The sequence below is a fragment of the Trachypithecus francoisi genome, unplaced genomic scaffold (assembly GCF_009764315.1).
Source record: "Trachypithecus francoisi isolate TF-2019V2 unplaced genomic scaffold, Tfra_2.0 Lachesis_group20, whole genome shotgun sequence".
NCBI lineage: Eukaryota > Metazoa > Chordata > Mammalia > Primates > Cercopithecidae > Trachypithecus > Trachypithecus francoisi.
In genome coordinates, this window is record NW_022681466.1 from 43,223,861 (window position 1) to 43,238,951 (window position 15,091).

Sequence of the window (15,091 nt, forward strand, 5' to 3'; positions counted from 1 at the left end):
AACTTCTGCCTCCCAGGCTCAAGTGATCCTCCCACCTCAGCTTCCGAAGTACCTGGGACTACAAGCACGCACCACCACACTTAGCTAATTTTTGTATTTTTTGTAGAGAAGGGGTTTTGCCATGTTGCCCAAGCTAGTCTCAAACTCCTGAGGCTCAAGCAATCCACCCATCTCGGCCTCCCAAAGTGCTGGGATCACAGGCAAATTATCTTTTGAATGAATAAACAAAAATGTAGAATAATGGAAGAGAGATAAGACAACATGATATTTGGGGCGTGGTGGCTCACGCCTGTAATCCCAGCACTTTGGAGGCCAAGGCAGGCGATCACCTGAGGTCAGGAGTCTGAGACCAGCCTGGTAAACATGGCGAAATCCCATCTCTACTAAAAACACAAAAATTAGCTGGGAGTGGTGGTGCACACCTGTAATAGGCTGAGGCAGAAGAACTGCTTGAGCACAGGAAGCAGGGGGTGCAGTGAGCCAAGATGGCATCAATGCACTCCAGCCTGGGTGACAGAGTGAGACTGTCTCGAAGAAAAAAAAGACAACATGATAAATATTATAATGGTGATGGGTATCAGGGGCAAACATTTTCAGTGGCTTCCCACTGCCTACCAAAAAAGCCTAAGTGCAGTTGACAGTCCCTTAGAAAACACCCAGGCATCCTTTTTCTTGGCCTTCTCTACTCCTCCTCCAAATGTATCAGCCAGCCTGGACCTGAAGTATAGTGAGCTCTCCACAGACGTAGTTTAAAAGCCCTTTCTCCCGTTGTCCCCTATGGAAATCCTCCATAATCTTTCAAGGTCCAGCTAGGACAGCTCCCCTCGGAATGCATATTCCAGATCATTCCAGTTAGAAATCATCTCTCCCATTTCTTGGCTCTATGGAAAGGCTCACAGGTTCCATCCATTCTCTTGCCACATCTACCTTACCCCACACACACTCCAAAGTCCCTGGGGTTCTTGGAACCCACCAAGTTCTTTTGTGATCATGCCTGGCAGGTGCTCCTTACTATGCCTGAGATATCTATCTCTACTTGATGTTCAGTAAATGTTCCTTGGAGTGTCAGCTCTGATGTTGCCTTTTCTGTGAAAGCCCTTCTCTCCCAGGCAGCATCTGCTCCAGCCACCCTTGCTCTTCCACATGCTTCACTGCAGCATTCATCTCAGCCCAACAGCTGGTACTTAATGCTTTGCTGAATGAAGGAAGGATCTGGGTATGCTAAGAGGTTGTGTTGCCCATTTTCCAGATAAACAGGAACTACTTCACAGAAATCTCATTCCTCAGCATTCTCAGCCAGGAAAATAATTTCTATATATAGCTCCCAATAACATGGAGGAAGGGTCCAGTGGCGAGTATTTAGCCCCTGCCTCCATGCACATATCACAGGTTCTTGCTTGGGGGCAGGAGACCCAGTTACTGCCCCATCAATTCTTACTGATTACAAGGGACCATGCTGCCCACCTCCATCCCCTCAATCTCCACAAGGACTATAGAAAAGAGGCCAAACTGGCAGAGCTTCCCAGGCTCTGAGGCACCCAGATTCCAGGGCCAGAGACGCTCTGGCTAGGCTCTCCTTGCTAGGGTACTAGCTCTCCCTCCTCAACCAACACATCCCCCAATTATCTACAGAAATCTGAAATGCATATACAGACTTTCAGCCTGGCAATACTAGAAGTTACTCAATAAGGCAAAGTCAGTACCTCAGTAACATATTTTTCCTGCAACTCCCTCATAAGGCATATTGCAAACAGACAAACTCAGAAACAGTGCTTAGATCTCTCAAGCTCAGCTCAGGGTCTTCAGAGGACAGTTCAATTTGAAGCAATCCTACCTATATGGATAAGGGCAAAGCTGGCTTTCAAGCAGCAGCAGGGGTCTCCACAACATTAAGGCAGCAGGCTCAACACGATGTTTGATAAGGCCAGATTTCCCTTTTGATACAAGTTTCACAATTCAAGAAATGGGCTTTCTCCCCAGACTCCCAAAAGTGGGATCCACAGGAATCCTGGATTAACTAGTAATAATTCATAGGCCTGATTTAGATTCCTGTCCTGGGAAGGACTAGTAGCAGCCACAGAGCTTTCTGACTAGTTAGCAGAGGGTTGAATATACAGTTGGCCCTCCATAGCTGCAGGTTCTGCATCTGTGGATTCAACCAACCATAGACTGAGAATATGTGGAAAATTATAAAAAAAAACAATATCAAAAAAATACAAATAAAAATATAGCATAAGAACTATTTACATAGTATTTACATCATATTAGGTATTATAAATAACCAGAGATGATTTAAACTATAAGGAAGGATGTGGGTAAGTTATATGCAAATACTACACTATTTTATTTCAGGGACTTGAGCATCCACAGATCTTGGCATCCACAGGAGTCCTGGAACCAATTCCCTACAAATACAGATAAATGACTATACTATGTCAACAGTCTCCTTTCCTTCCCAGACAACTGAGCTAGACTCTCTCAAAAGTTTCACTGGTCAGCATCTTCCCTGAAGTATAAAGACTTCTCGGGAATCATAAGCAAGAGGTTTAAGGTTAAAATTCAAACTTAGACCTGATTCCTAACTTTACAAGTCTCTATTCTTCACAAGAATGGTCAAAAGTGAGTGTAAACACAGCTGGAAGTCTTCAAGCAGATGTCTGAGGCGATCACTTTTTCAGGAATGTTTAAAAGGAACTTAATCACACTACTACATCACTATATTTTAAGTTCCTTGAGAGTCAGGATACCATCCCAGTTATTTCTTTGCCCTTCCTCTCTAAATAAAATAAAGGCATAGAGGATTACTCCACGCAGAGTAATAGTCAATAAATATTTGATGATTATTTAATTAACAAATACTTGTTGCTTTTTTAAAATGTGGGCAGATAAAACAGAGGAGGAGAAAAAAGGGGTGAAATACTCACTGACGGAGAGGTGCCTGCTTCTGGGCTCGGGGGGCTGGTAGATAGTATTTATATCCCCTGCAGACTGGGAAGCCTTGATCCGCACCTGTCTGGACACCCCAGAGTGGGGAGAGGAACTGTTCTGTAAAAGAAGAGGAAAAAGGCCAAGCTAAATCTTTACACAGTCAGGCCTATCAAGGCCTTCTCACCCTTTTCCTAAGGACTCCCTGCACGCTCAGCCACCTTCATGCTTTTAATACATGAGTTACCCAGCTTTCCATTCTCCTGCCTCAGCCTCCCGAGTACCTGGGACTACAGGCGCCCACCACCTCGCCCGGCTAGATTTTTGTATTTTTTAGTAGAGACGGGGTTTCACTGTGTTAGCCAGGATGGTCTCGATCTCCTGACCTCGTGATCCACCCGTCTCGGCCTCCCAAAGTGCTGGGATTACAGGCTTGAGCCACCGCGCCCGGCCTCAATGTAGTTTTACAGCTTCAATGATATATGAGCGCTGAGACCTAGCGCCCCAGTTTAACAGGTGATGATCCAGACATGGAGGAATAACAGGCATTCCTGTAATAATCTACAAAACAAAAGAGAGCTGTAAAGACCCTCTCATAAAATTCTCCAGAGAGTTTAGGAAGAGTAGCAGAAAATTATTTCTGCAGAAGAGGGAGTCAGAATAGAAAATGAATGATGGCAACTTCCCTCCCCAACAAAATTCTGGTTGCTATACATGTATTTATCTTATTGGTTGATTGATTGACACAAAGTCTTGTTATGTTGCCCAGGCTGGACTCAAAACTCCTGGGCTCAAGGGATCCTCCTACCTCAGCCTCCGGGTTAGCTGAAACTATAGGTACATGCTACCATGCCCAGCTTATGTATGTAAGTTTAAAAGTAGCTCAATATGCTTCTTTTTCCCAACCATAATCACTCCCTGAACATTAAGAAGATTCCAGGGTTTACATGTAAATCACCTCAGGATCATGTTCAATTGCGAAAAGCTATCATCAGTACCATTCTGCCAGACAGAGGTCAAGGGCCTGAGACGAGGGTCAGCAGTCCTCCCAGCACCCACTCACTCTTTCCACCGGGCCCAGTCCAGCCACCACAGAGAAAACTCAGCAACAAAGGGGGGCCTTTGCACCGAGAAAGCTTAAAACTAAACCCTGGAGGTAATCAACTGATGTCAGGATGTGATTACAAATAAGCAAGGCACTGGTGAGAGCGGGGGTGAGAGCTCAGGATTTAAACAAGTTGGTTCAAAGTTTCTACTTGCTCCTCCATCTCCTCTACCTCCCCCTAACAAAAAAAGTCTGATCTAAACAAACTCTATATCCTGTCCTCCAGGAAAAAGGTTTCCCGCTCTCAGGGGAGAGTTCAGCTGCCAAGCAACCTCCCGTAGTCCCCTTGCCAGACTCATCACATGCAGGTTGTCTTGAAAAACTGCCTTGCTCTAACGGGAAGTCAGAACCAAGGGGAAGTGAATGTTCTTGCTGAAGCCTCCAATGTGCAATAGCTCTCTGCTAAGGGTCAAAAAGGAAACAACAGTCAAAGCCACATACTGGGGAGGCAGGCAAGTGAAGGGCAAGGGAGGGCCACAGCCTTGCACTCAAAGAAGAGGTGAATGATGAGCACCCTGCCACCTGCCTGAATGCAGGGCCTTACACATAGTGGGAATTCAATAAATCATGGCAACGTGAATTTGAAATGTGTAACAAAGGACATACAATCTAAACCCTCAATTAGCAAATTTAAAAGCTAGGCCGGGAGTGGCTCATGCCTATAAATCCCAGCACTCTGGAAGGCCAAGGCAGGCGGATCAAGAGGTCAGGAGATGGAGACCATCCTGCCTAGCACAGTGGAACCCTGTCTCTAATAAAAATACAAAAAATTAGCCGGGTGTGGTGGCAGGCGCCTGTAGTCCCAGCTACTCAGGAGGCTGAGGCAGGAGAATGGTGTGAACCTGGGAGGCAGAGCTTGCAGTGAGCCGAGATCACGCCACCGCACTCCAGCCCGGGCAACAGAGCAAGACTCTGTCTCAAAAAATAAAAATAAAGGCCGGGCGCGGTGGCTCAAGCCTGTAATCCCAGCACTTTGGGAGGCCGAGACGGGCAGATCACGAGGTCAGGAGATCGAGACCATGCTGGCGAACATGGTGAAACCCCGTCTCTAATAAAAAATACAAAAAACTAGCCGGGCGAGGTGGCGGGCGCCTGTAGTCCCAGCTACTCGGGAGGCTGAGACAGGAGAATGGCGGGAACCCGGGAGGCGGAGCTTGCAGTGAGCTGAGATCTGGCCACTGCACTCCAGCCTGGGCAACAGAGCAAGACTCCGTCTCCAAAAAAAAATAAATAAAAATAAAAAAATAAAAATAAAATAAAATAAAAATCTAAAAGCTGAATTTCAATGGCCAGCACAAGCATAGATTTGTAAAAGAAAAGGCTGAGGTTGTGGCAACAGGTTAGAAAGCAGGTGAAGAGAATCAGTGAAGGTCTCAAAGCAGAGCTTCTCACACTTTAATGTACATATGAATCACCTGCAATCTTGTTAAAGTGCAGATTCTGATTCGGTAGGTCTGGGGTGGAGCTCAGAGCCTGCATTTCTAACCAGCTTCCAGGTGATGCTGACACTGCTGTTACATGGTCCACACTTTGAGCTGCCAGGTCTTAGAAGTGAGTCATGCCTCAACTGCAGGTAATGGTTCTCAACCCTAGCTGCCCATGAGAATTGCCTGAGGAGCTTTTTTTTTGAGACGGAGTCTTGCTCTGTCACCCAGGCTGGAGTGCCGTGGCGCGATCTGGCTCACTGTAACTCTGCCTCCCAGGTTCACACCATTCTCCTGTCTCAGCCTCCCAAGTAGCAGAGACTAGAGGCACCCGCCACCACGCCTGGCTAATTTTTTGTATTTTTATTAGAGACAGAACCCACCTCCAGGGTTCAAATGATTCCCCTGCCCCAGCCTCCTGATTACTGGCATGCACCAGTATGCATGCCGGCTATTTTTTTTTTTTTTTTTTTTTGAGACGTAGTTTCACCCTTGTTGCCCAGGCTAGGAACGCAATGGCACCATCTTGGTTCACCGCAACCTCTGTTTCCTGGGTTCAAGTGATTTTCCTGCCTCAACCTCCCTGTAGCTGGGATTACAGGCATGTGCCACCACGCCCAGCTAATTTTTTGCATTTTTAGTAGAGATGGGTTTTCTCCATGTTGGTCAGGCTGGTCTTGAACTCCTGACCTCAGGTGATCTGCCCGCCTCAGCCTCCCAAGGTGCTGGGATTACAGGGGAGAGCGACTGTGCCCAGCCGCCTGTGGAGCTTTTGACACCTCAGACCAACAGAACCTCTGAACATAAGAGTCCAAGCACTGATATGTTGTAATACTCAGCCAAATTTTGAAAACCTCAATTCAAGGGGGCAAAGGGAATGGTATAGTAAATAAAAATGAGGTTGCTGCAAGGGTTTAGGACACCTTGAATAAGACTCAGAAGTGGGAGAGAGGAAGGAGGAAGGTGGGACTATGCCTGAGAATCTAAGGGTACTGTCGTAGAGTGACAGGAGAGCCCACAGGTATGAACTGTGTAGCTAGCAGAACATTCTAAAGACAACAAATAGAAGACAGTGACCATTCCATGAAAACCTCACTAAAGGACTCTGGGTAGAAGTGTGCTGTGGCTAACACAAACAATATGAAAAATTACCAGGAAACCACGTGTATCAAGATTTCAGTGACTGGAAGACAGGAAAAAGTCTACCCACAAATTATCTCAATAAAAGATTTGGCAAGTGGATTCAACGATGCAGGGAGGAGGTAAAGCGGGGAGAGAGTTTGCTTTAGTTTGTTACATGGGAATGTAAGGTAAGAAATGGCACACTGGATCACCAAGAGCATCCTGTCCAGTCCTCTGTTTTAATGGTGGTACCAAGAGATATTTGCATGGAAGACCATGATAGTTATGATAGCTGTGAAAGCATCTGAGGTGATTTAATTAAATTTACAGCTTTACCATCCATGAATTTATTAAAGCCCTTTTAAAAATCTGCTTTGAAGCTATATAATTTCAGAATAATAGATGCCACATATATGATCTTTTCTCTTTTTGAGACAGGGTTTTGCTCAGTCATCCAGTTTAGAGTGCAGTGGTGCAATCATAGCTCACTGCAGCCTGGAATTCCTCGGCTCAAGTGATCCTCCCGCCTCAGCCTCCCAGGTAGCTGGAATTACAGGCATTTACCACCACGACTGATTTTAAAACTTCTGTAGAGATGGGGGTCTTGCTATGTTACCCAGCCTGGTCTATCACTTGTTATACAAATGATTTCTTTTTTGTTCTAAGATAATGCTCAACACTCAAGAAGTTCATCCAAATTGAGATTAGGTGAATAAATCTGTGTCTTCATTATCCATGCTCTTAAATGCATTAAAGACTCCGATTATATATGCTTAGGCTGTCTGTCCTGACTTAAAGAGTTCTAAACTTTTTTCTTTTTTTTTTTTGAGATGGAGTTTCACTCATTGCCCAGGCTGGAGTGCAATGGCGCAATCTCAGCTCACTGCAACCTCCGCCTCCCAGGTTCAAGCAATTCTCCTGCCTCAGCCTCCCGAGTAGCTGGGATTGCAGGCATGCGCCACCACGCTCAGCTAATTTCGTATTTTTAGCAGAGACAGGGTTTCATCATGTTGGTCAGGCCAGTATCAAATTCCTGACCTCAAGTGATCCACCCACCTCAGCCTCCCAAAGTGCTGGGATTACCGGCGTGAGCCACCGTGCCCAGCCAAGAGTTCTAAACTTTTACACTATTCATACATGAAAGTGACTCCAACTCCTTGAAAACTTTGTCTTCTGGACATTTTCTAGCTCAGTTATCTTCGAAGCTGAGGGGAATAGAATGATACAACATCTCACAAGTTCTCTTCATGGACAATATTATACTTTCCGCTTGGCTTCTAATTTTTTCCAACTGTGGAGGAACCTGGGTGAGGTGACCTAAGGACTACAATAATTCTAAGATCCCTCTTCTGGGGCCGTTGGTGATGAAGACCAGGTAATATTTTATCCTGGAGCAGTGTACTTAAGGTATGATCTTTGGGCTGGTGCCAGTCCTCACACTGTGGTATACTGCTCATCCTGCTCTTCCACCAAGTAAGTAAAGAAATGGAGAGGGCCCTCTGAAAAACTTTAGAGCAATTTGGCAGAGTGATTTTATGTCTATTGAATCTACTAATGAAAACTGTAGCCTTATATATACCTCTAGTTTATTTTTCCATTTCACTTCTCCGTTTTTGTATTTAAAAAATGAACTGGTACGGCCGGGCACAGTGGCTCATGTCTGTAATCCCAGTACTTTGGGAGGCCGAGGCAGGCAGATCACAAGGTCAGGAGTTCGAGATCAGCCTGGCCAACATAGTGAAACCCTGTCTCTACTAAAAATACAAAAATTAGCCAGGTGTGGTGGTGCGTGCCTGTAATCCCAGCTACCCAGGAGGCTGAGGCAGGAGAATCACTGGAACCTGGGAGCTGGAGGTTGCAGTGAGCCGAGATCACACCACTGTACTCCAGCCTGGGCAACAGAGTGAGACTCCATCTCAAAAAAAAAAAGTCCATGACAGATTGGAAATTAAAAGAACAAAACTGGTATTTCACCACAGATAGTTAGAGAAGCACTGTTCTAGAGGTGAGGATTCCTGAGCATAGAGCAATTTTGGATCATGATTCTTCCATTTATTAAGAAACCTAAAGTCTAGGTGAGGAAGTTCTGGAGAAAAGATTTCATCACCAACATTACCATTGTTACTCTTAAAAGTAAATGTTTATTTATTTTATTTTATTTATTTTTTTGAGACAGAGTCTCGCTCTGTTGCCCAGGCTGGAGAGCAGTGGTGTGATCTTGGCTCACTGCCAGCTCCTCCTCCCAGGTTCACACCATTCTCCTGCCTCAGCCTCCCCAGCAACTGGGACTACAGGCACCCGCCTCCATGCCTGGCTAATTTTTGTATTTTTAGTAGAGACGGGGTTTCACCGTGTTAGCCAGGATGATCTCCATCTCCTGACCTCATGATCCACCCGCCTCGGCCTCCCAAAGTACTAGAATTACAGGCGTAAGCCACCGCGCCTGGCCAAATGTAATGTTTATAAATGCAAAAAACAGGAGCAGTTTCAGTGTCCCAACAGTAGCAAAAATGGTTATTTAATTAAATTACGGTATATCCACTCAAGCGAAACACGCATCCTTACAAATTATAATTACAACACAGAAAAATGTTCATCACAGGCTGGGTGTAGTGCCTCACACTTGTAATCCCAGCACTTTGCAAGTCTAAGGTGGTTGGATCATTTGAGCTCAGGAATTCCAGATCAGCCTGGGCAACATAGTGAGACCCTATCTCCACAAAAAAATTTTAAAATGGCCAGGCACTGTGGCTCACGCCTGTAATCCCAGCACTTTGGGAGGCCGAGGCGGGTGGATCACCTGAGGTCAGGAATTTGAGACCAGTCTGACCAACATGGTGAAACCTTGTCTCTACTAAAACTACAAAAATTAGCCAGGCATGGTGGCAGGCACCTGTAATCCCAGCTACTCAAGAGGCTGAGGCAGGAGAATCACTTGAACCCAGGAGGCGGAGATTGCAGCGAGCTAAAATCACACCATTGCATTCCAGCCTGGGCAACGAGAGCAAAACTCTGTCTCAAAAATAAAGAAAAGAAATAGTCAGCATGCGCAGCATTCCACCTAAACTTTGTCCTAGTCACTACACCCATAGTTATGCTGCCATGTTGGCTGTCCACATAAAGAAAAGGAAATGGTGCCAAGAAACCTTCAGAAACATGCATCTGAAGAAAACTGGTAGAGGAATCAGTAATTGGAAGACAGATACAGATTGCAAGCATTCTTGTGAAATGCGGGCCTCCAGGAATCCTTCAGGAGAGGAAACTGTGCGTAAGTGATAATTCCCCACTTCTGACCGCCTGCCATTGGATAAAGCAGAAGCTGATAAATTGTAAGAAGCTCCCAACCCATGGCTTTTTCCACTGAACAAAAGGGAAAGTTTGTTTTCTACAAGTGTCCTAAAGGAAAGGCAAGGAGTTGTGGGAGTTGGGTTTATAAAGCATGACAGTCTCAAATCCTTGATAGTCTTTCTAATTGGCTCTGCCAAATGAATCAAATTTCTCTTGTTGGGGTCAAAATCTAATGGAAAAAAACATAAATTTAGATCACAAGAATTTTATTCTTTATCATAAAGTATTTTCCTTCCTTCCTCATCATAAGTCAAATAACCTTTAGATGCAATATTAACACTGACAATCTGGCTTTTCGGTGAAATCAAATGCAGAATGCTCACTGGCTGCTGACAAGTGGGCTGTGCTGTGCTTATGCTCTCAATATGGCAGTGTCTGGGGAATGAAAACGTCTGTTAAGGAGGCAAGACAAGTTCCTTAAGGAAAGCAAGCTTTGTCTTCAGCTGCCAGACCATGACAGGGGCTACTTACATGGTTTCTGTCCTGGGACAACAGCAATATCCTAAGGCTTTTCATGCTTGAGCTTCTATCCAAAATGTCAATTGCTTTATCAAGATCATCTTGGTTTTTCAGCAGGATGGAGAGCTGTGATACAAGACACAGAAAAGGGAAATAATATAAAACAGAAGTTTATCTCAATGTTTCACTCTGCAGAAATAAAAAATAAAAATAAGGTGAGAGGAAAACAACCTCATTGGATATTATGGGATCTTAAAAGATCCAGTTGAGGCCGGGTGCGGTGGCTCAAGCCTGTAATCCCAGCACTTTGGGAGGCCGAGACGGGCGGATCACGAGGTCAGGAGATGGAGACCATCCTGGCTAACATGGTGAAACCCTGTCTCTACTAAAAAAAATACAGGCCGGGCGCGGTGGCTCAAGCCTGTAATCCCAGCACTTTGGGAGGCCGAGACGGGTGGATCACCAGGTCAGGAGATCGAGACCATCCTGGCTAACACGGTGAAACCCCGTCTCTACTAAAAAATACAAAAAATTAGCCGGGCGAGATGGCGGGCGCCTGTAGTCCCAGCTACTCGGGAGGCTGAGGCAGGAGAATGGCGTAAACCCGGGAGGCGGAGCTTGCAGTGAGCCGAGATCGCACCACTGCACTCCAGCCTGGGTGACAGAGCGAGACTCCGTCTCAAAAAAAAAAAAAAATACAAAAAATTAGCCGGGCGTGGTGGCAGGCGCCTGTAGTCCCAGCTACTCCGGAGGCTGAGCCAGGAGAATGGCCTGAACTTGGGAAGCGGAGCTTGCAGTGAGCCGAGATCGCGCCACTGCACTCCAGCCTGGGTGACAGAGCAAGACTCCTTCTCAAAAAAAAAAAAAAGGCCGGGCGCGGTGGCTCAAGCCTGTAATCCCAGCACTTTGGGAGGCCGAGACGGGCGGATCACGAGGTCAGGAGATCGAGACCATCCTGGCTAACACGGTGAAAATACAAAAAATACAAAAAACTAGCCGGGCGACGTGGCGGCACCTGTAGTCCCAGCTACCCGGGAGGCTGAGGCAGGAGAATGGCGTGAACCCGGGAGGCGGAGCTTGCAGTGAGTTGAGATCCGGCCACAGCACTCCAGCCTGGGTGACAGAGCAAGACTCCGTCTCAAAAAAAAAAAAAAAAATCTAGTTGAAATCATAGAGATTTTTTTCTCTAAATGTACAATTTAAAAATTTGTAGTACCTTTACACAGTTGTGCAACCATCATCATAATCCAATTTTAAAACATTTCCAAAACTCCAACAGGATCTCTTGTGCCCATTTATGGTCACTCCTCCTTCCCATCTCCAGCCCCAGGCAACCACTAGTCTACTTTCTATCTCTACTGATTTGCCTTTTCTGGACATTTCATTCCATTTAGACACATACAATTCATACATAAAAGATTCAATCTTTTGCATCTAGCTTCTTTCACTTAATGTTTTTTAGTTCATCCATGGTGTAGCATATCTCAGTACCCTGTTGTGAGATACTTTCTGAAAAGAGTTTCCTCTCCAAAAATACCATTTACTTCAAAGCATCAAATCGCAAACAGTTATAGCCCCCATATTCTTTTCCAAATTAAGTAGGATCATGTCCCACTCTATCTCCAATTGTGCGGACATTAATAGAACAAGCAGAAAAGGAACAGGAGGGGTAGAGGGATGGTCAGAGGATGAAAATTATTATACAAATAAAAACACAAATTCAGACTGCAGAGCATGGTTTAATATCTTTCTGTTTAAGGGCAAAGTCAGTGACTAGAACCTGAAAACTACCTCCTCCATTTTCACAGAGCTTTTCCCCCTTTGCTCCGCACTTCTCTCTCCTGTCGCCATATGAAGGATGTGTCTGCTTTCCCTTCCGTCATGACTGTAAGTTTCCTGAGGCCTCCCCAGCCATGCTGAACTGTGAGTCAATTAAACCTCTTTCCTTTATAAATTACCTAGTCTTGGGCAGTTTTTTACAGCAGGGTGAGAAAAGACTAATATACTCATACATTCCAGTGAAGTATTAAATAGAAGGTCCCTGAGAGTACAAATAAGTCTCACTCACTGCAAAAAGAGGAGCATGTTATGAATACTTGGTATTAAGAGATTCATAAGATGCAAAGGTATGCCTTGCCTAGGACCCAGCAAATGTCAGATCTTACTCTTATTATTTATTGGAGACAGAGTCTCACTGTGTCACCCAGGCTGGAGTGCAGTGGCAGAATCTCAACTCACTGCAACGTCCACCTCCTGGGTTCAAGCGATTCTCCTGCCTTAGCCTCCAGAGTAGCTGGGTCACAGGTGCGCACCACCACTCCCCACTAATTTTTTATTTTTTTTATTTTATTTTTTTTCAGTAGAGACTGGGTTTTATCATATTGGTCAGGTTGGTCTTGAACTCCTGACCTCAAGTAATCTGCCCGCCTCAGCCTACGAAAGTGCTGTGATTACAGGAGTGAGCCACCATGCCTGGCCAGATTTTATACATGTATGGTAAAAACAAAATCAAGCAAAAGTCCAATTAACTTACACAGTTCCCAGTTTATAATACAAGATTTTTTTTTTTTTTTTTTTTTGAGACAGTATCTCCCTCTGTTGCCCAGGCTGGAGAGCAGGTGCACGATCTCAGCTCACAGCAACCTCCCCCTCCCGGGCTAAAGTGATCCTCCTGCCTCAGCCTCTCAAGTAGCTGGGATTACAGGCATAAGCCACCACACCTGACTAATTTTTATATTTTTTGTAGAGATGGGGTTTCACCATGTTGTCCAGGCTGGTCTTGAACTCTTGAGCTCAAAGATCTGCCCGCCTCTGCCTCCCAAAGTGCTGGCATTATAGGCATGAACCACTGCACCTGGCCAAAAACAGTACATATTTAAAATAAAATCTCAAAACTACTTATGGAATGGGAGAATGTTCTGCAAATCATATTATATTGCAAAAGAATTTCTTCCTGGGTGACATTCAAAGAGGTTATAAATAAGAATGGTTAGGAAGGGAGTTAAATAACAATGGTTGGGAAGGCAGTTAAATTTTAAAAAAAAGGCCGGGCGCGGTGGCTCAAGCCTGTAATCCCAGCACTTTGGGAGGCCGAGACGGGCGGATCACGAGGTCAGGAGATCGAGACCATCCTGGCTAACACGGTGAAACCCCGTCTCTACTAAAAATACAAAAACTAGCCGGGCGAGGTGGCGGGCGCCTGTAGTCCCAGCTACTTGGGAGGCTGAGGCAGGAGAATGGTGTAAACCCGGGAGGCGGAGCTTGCAGTGAGCTGAGATCTGGCCACTGCACTCCAGTCCGGGCGACAGAGCGAGACTCCGCCTCAAAAAAAAAAAAAAAAAAAATTTAAAAAAAAAAAAGTAAGCTGGGGATAGTGGCTCACACCTGTAATCCTAGGAGGCTGAGGCAGGAGGATCACTTGAGGCCAGGAGTTTAAGACCAGCCTGGGCAAAACAGTGAGACCCCCCCATCTCTACAAATTTTTTTTTAATTAGCTCAGTGTGGTGGCATGTGCTTATAGTCTCAGTTACTGGGGAAATTGAGGTGGGGGGCTCAGTTGAACCCAGGATGCCGAGGCTGCAGTGAGCCATGATTGCACACTGCACTCTGGTCTGGGCAACAAAGTGAAACTCTGTCTCAAACCAAAACCAAAAACAAAACCCACAGTGACATATCACTTTACACCTACTAGGATGGCTATTAAAAAAAAGAAAATAACAAATGTTGGTAAGGATGGTGGAGAAACTGTAGCCCTTACTGATATGGTTTGGCTGTGTCCCCACCCAAATGCCATATTGAATTGTAGTTCCAATAATCCCCATGTGTCATGGTAGGGACCTGGTGGGAGGTAACTGAATCATGGGGGTGGTTATCCCCATGCTGCTGTTCTCCTGATAGTAAGTTCTCATGAGATCTGATGTTTTATAGGGGGCTTTTCCCCATTTGCTTGGCCCTTCTCTCTCCTGTCGCCATGTGAAGGACATGTTTGCTTTCCCTTCTGTCATCACTGTAAGTTTGTTAGGCCTCCCCAGCCATGCTGAACTGTGAGTCAATTAAACCTCTTTGTTTATTTATTTATTTATTTTAATTTTTTTTTGAGACGGAGTCTCACTCTGTTGCCCAGGCTGGAGTACAGTAGCACGATCTCGGCTCACTGCAACCTCTACCTCCCGGGTTCAAGTGATTCTTCTGCCTCAGCCTCCTGAGTAGCTGGGACTACAAGTGTGCGCCACCATGCCCAGGGAATTTTTATATTAGTAGCAGAGATGGGTTTTCACCATGTTGGCCAGGCTGGTCTTGAACTCCTGACCTCGTGCTCTGCCCACCTCAGCCTCCCAAAGTGCTGGGATTACAGGCTGAGTCACTGTGCCTGGCCACCTCTTTCCTTTATAAATTACCCAGTCTTGGGCAATTTTTTACAGCAGAGTGAGAATAGACTAATAAACTCATAAGTTGCTAGTGGGACTGTAAAATTATGCAACCATTATAGAAAAGCTGGGCAGTTCCTCAAAAAGTTAGAGTTTTATCTTATGACCCAATAATTCGACGCCTAGGTATATACCTTATAGAATTGAAAACATATGTTCATGTAAACACTTGTACACAAATGTTCATAGCAGCACTATTTAATAACCAAAAAATGAAAACAACCCAAATGTCTATCAACAGCTGAACAGATACACAAAATGTGGTAAACCCATAAATGGAA

At 45.2% G+C, this 15,091-nt stretch overlaps 1 protein-coding gene across 9 annotated transcripts in view; it reads right to left on the reverse strand.

Annotated features, from left to right (window-relative positions):
* The window catches only part of MAP3K3 (mitogen-activated protein kinase kinase kinase 3), a 76,524-nt gene that overhangs the window by 26,858 nt on the left and 34,575 nt on the right, over positions 1-15,091 (reverse strand). For all 9 annotated transcript variants that reach the window (XM_033184014.1, XM_033184022.1, XM_033184021.1 and 6 more), the window contains 2 exons: positions 10,396-10,509; positions 2,925-3,045 (listed from right to left, as the gene is read on the reverse strand). In XM_033184014.1, the coding sequence (XP_033039905.1) occupies positions 2,925-3,045; positions 10,396-10,509 (235 nt within the window). The remainder of the gene's footprint in view (positions 1-2,924; positions 3,046-10,395; positions 10,510-15,091) is intronic.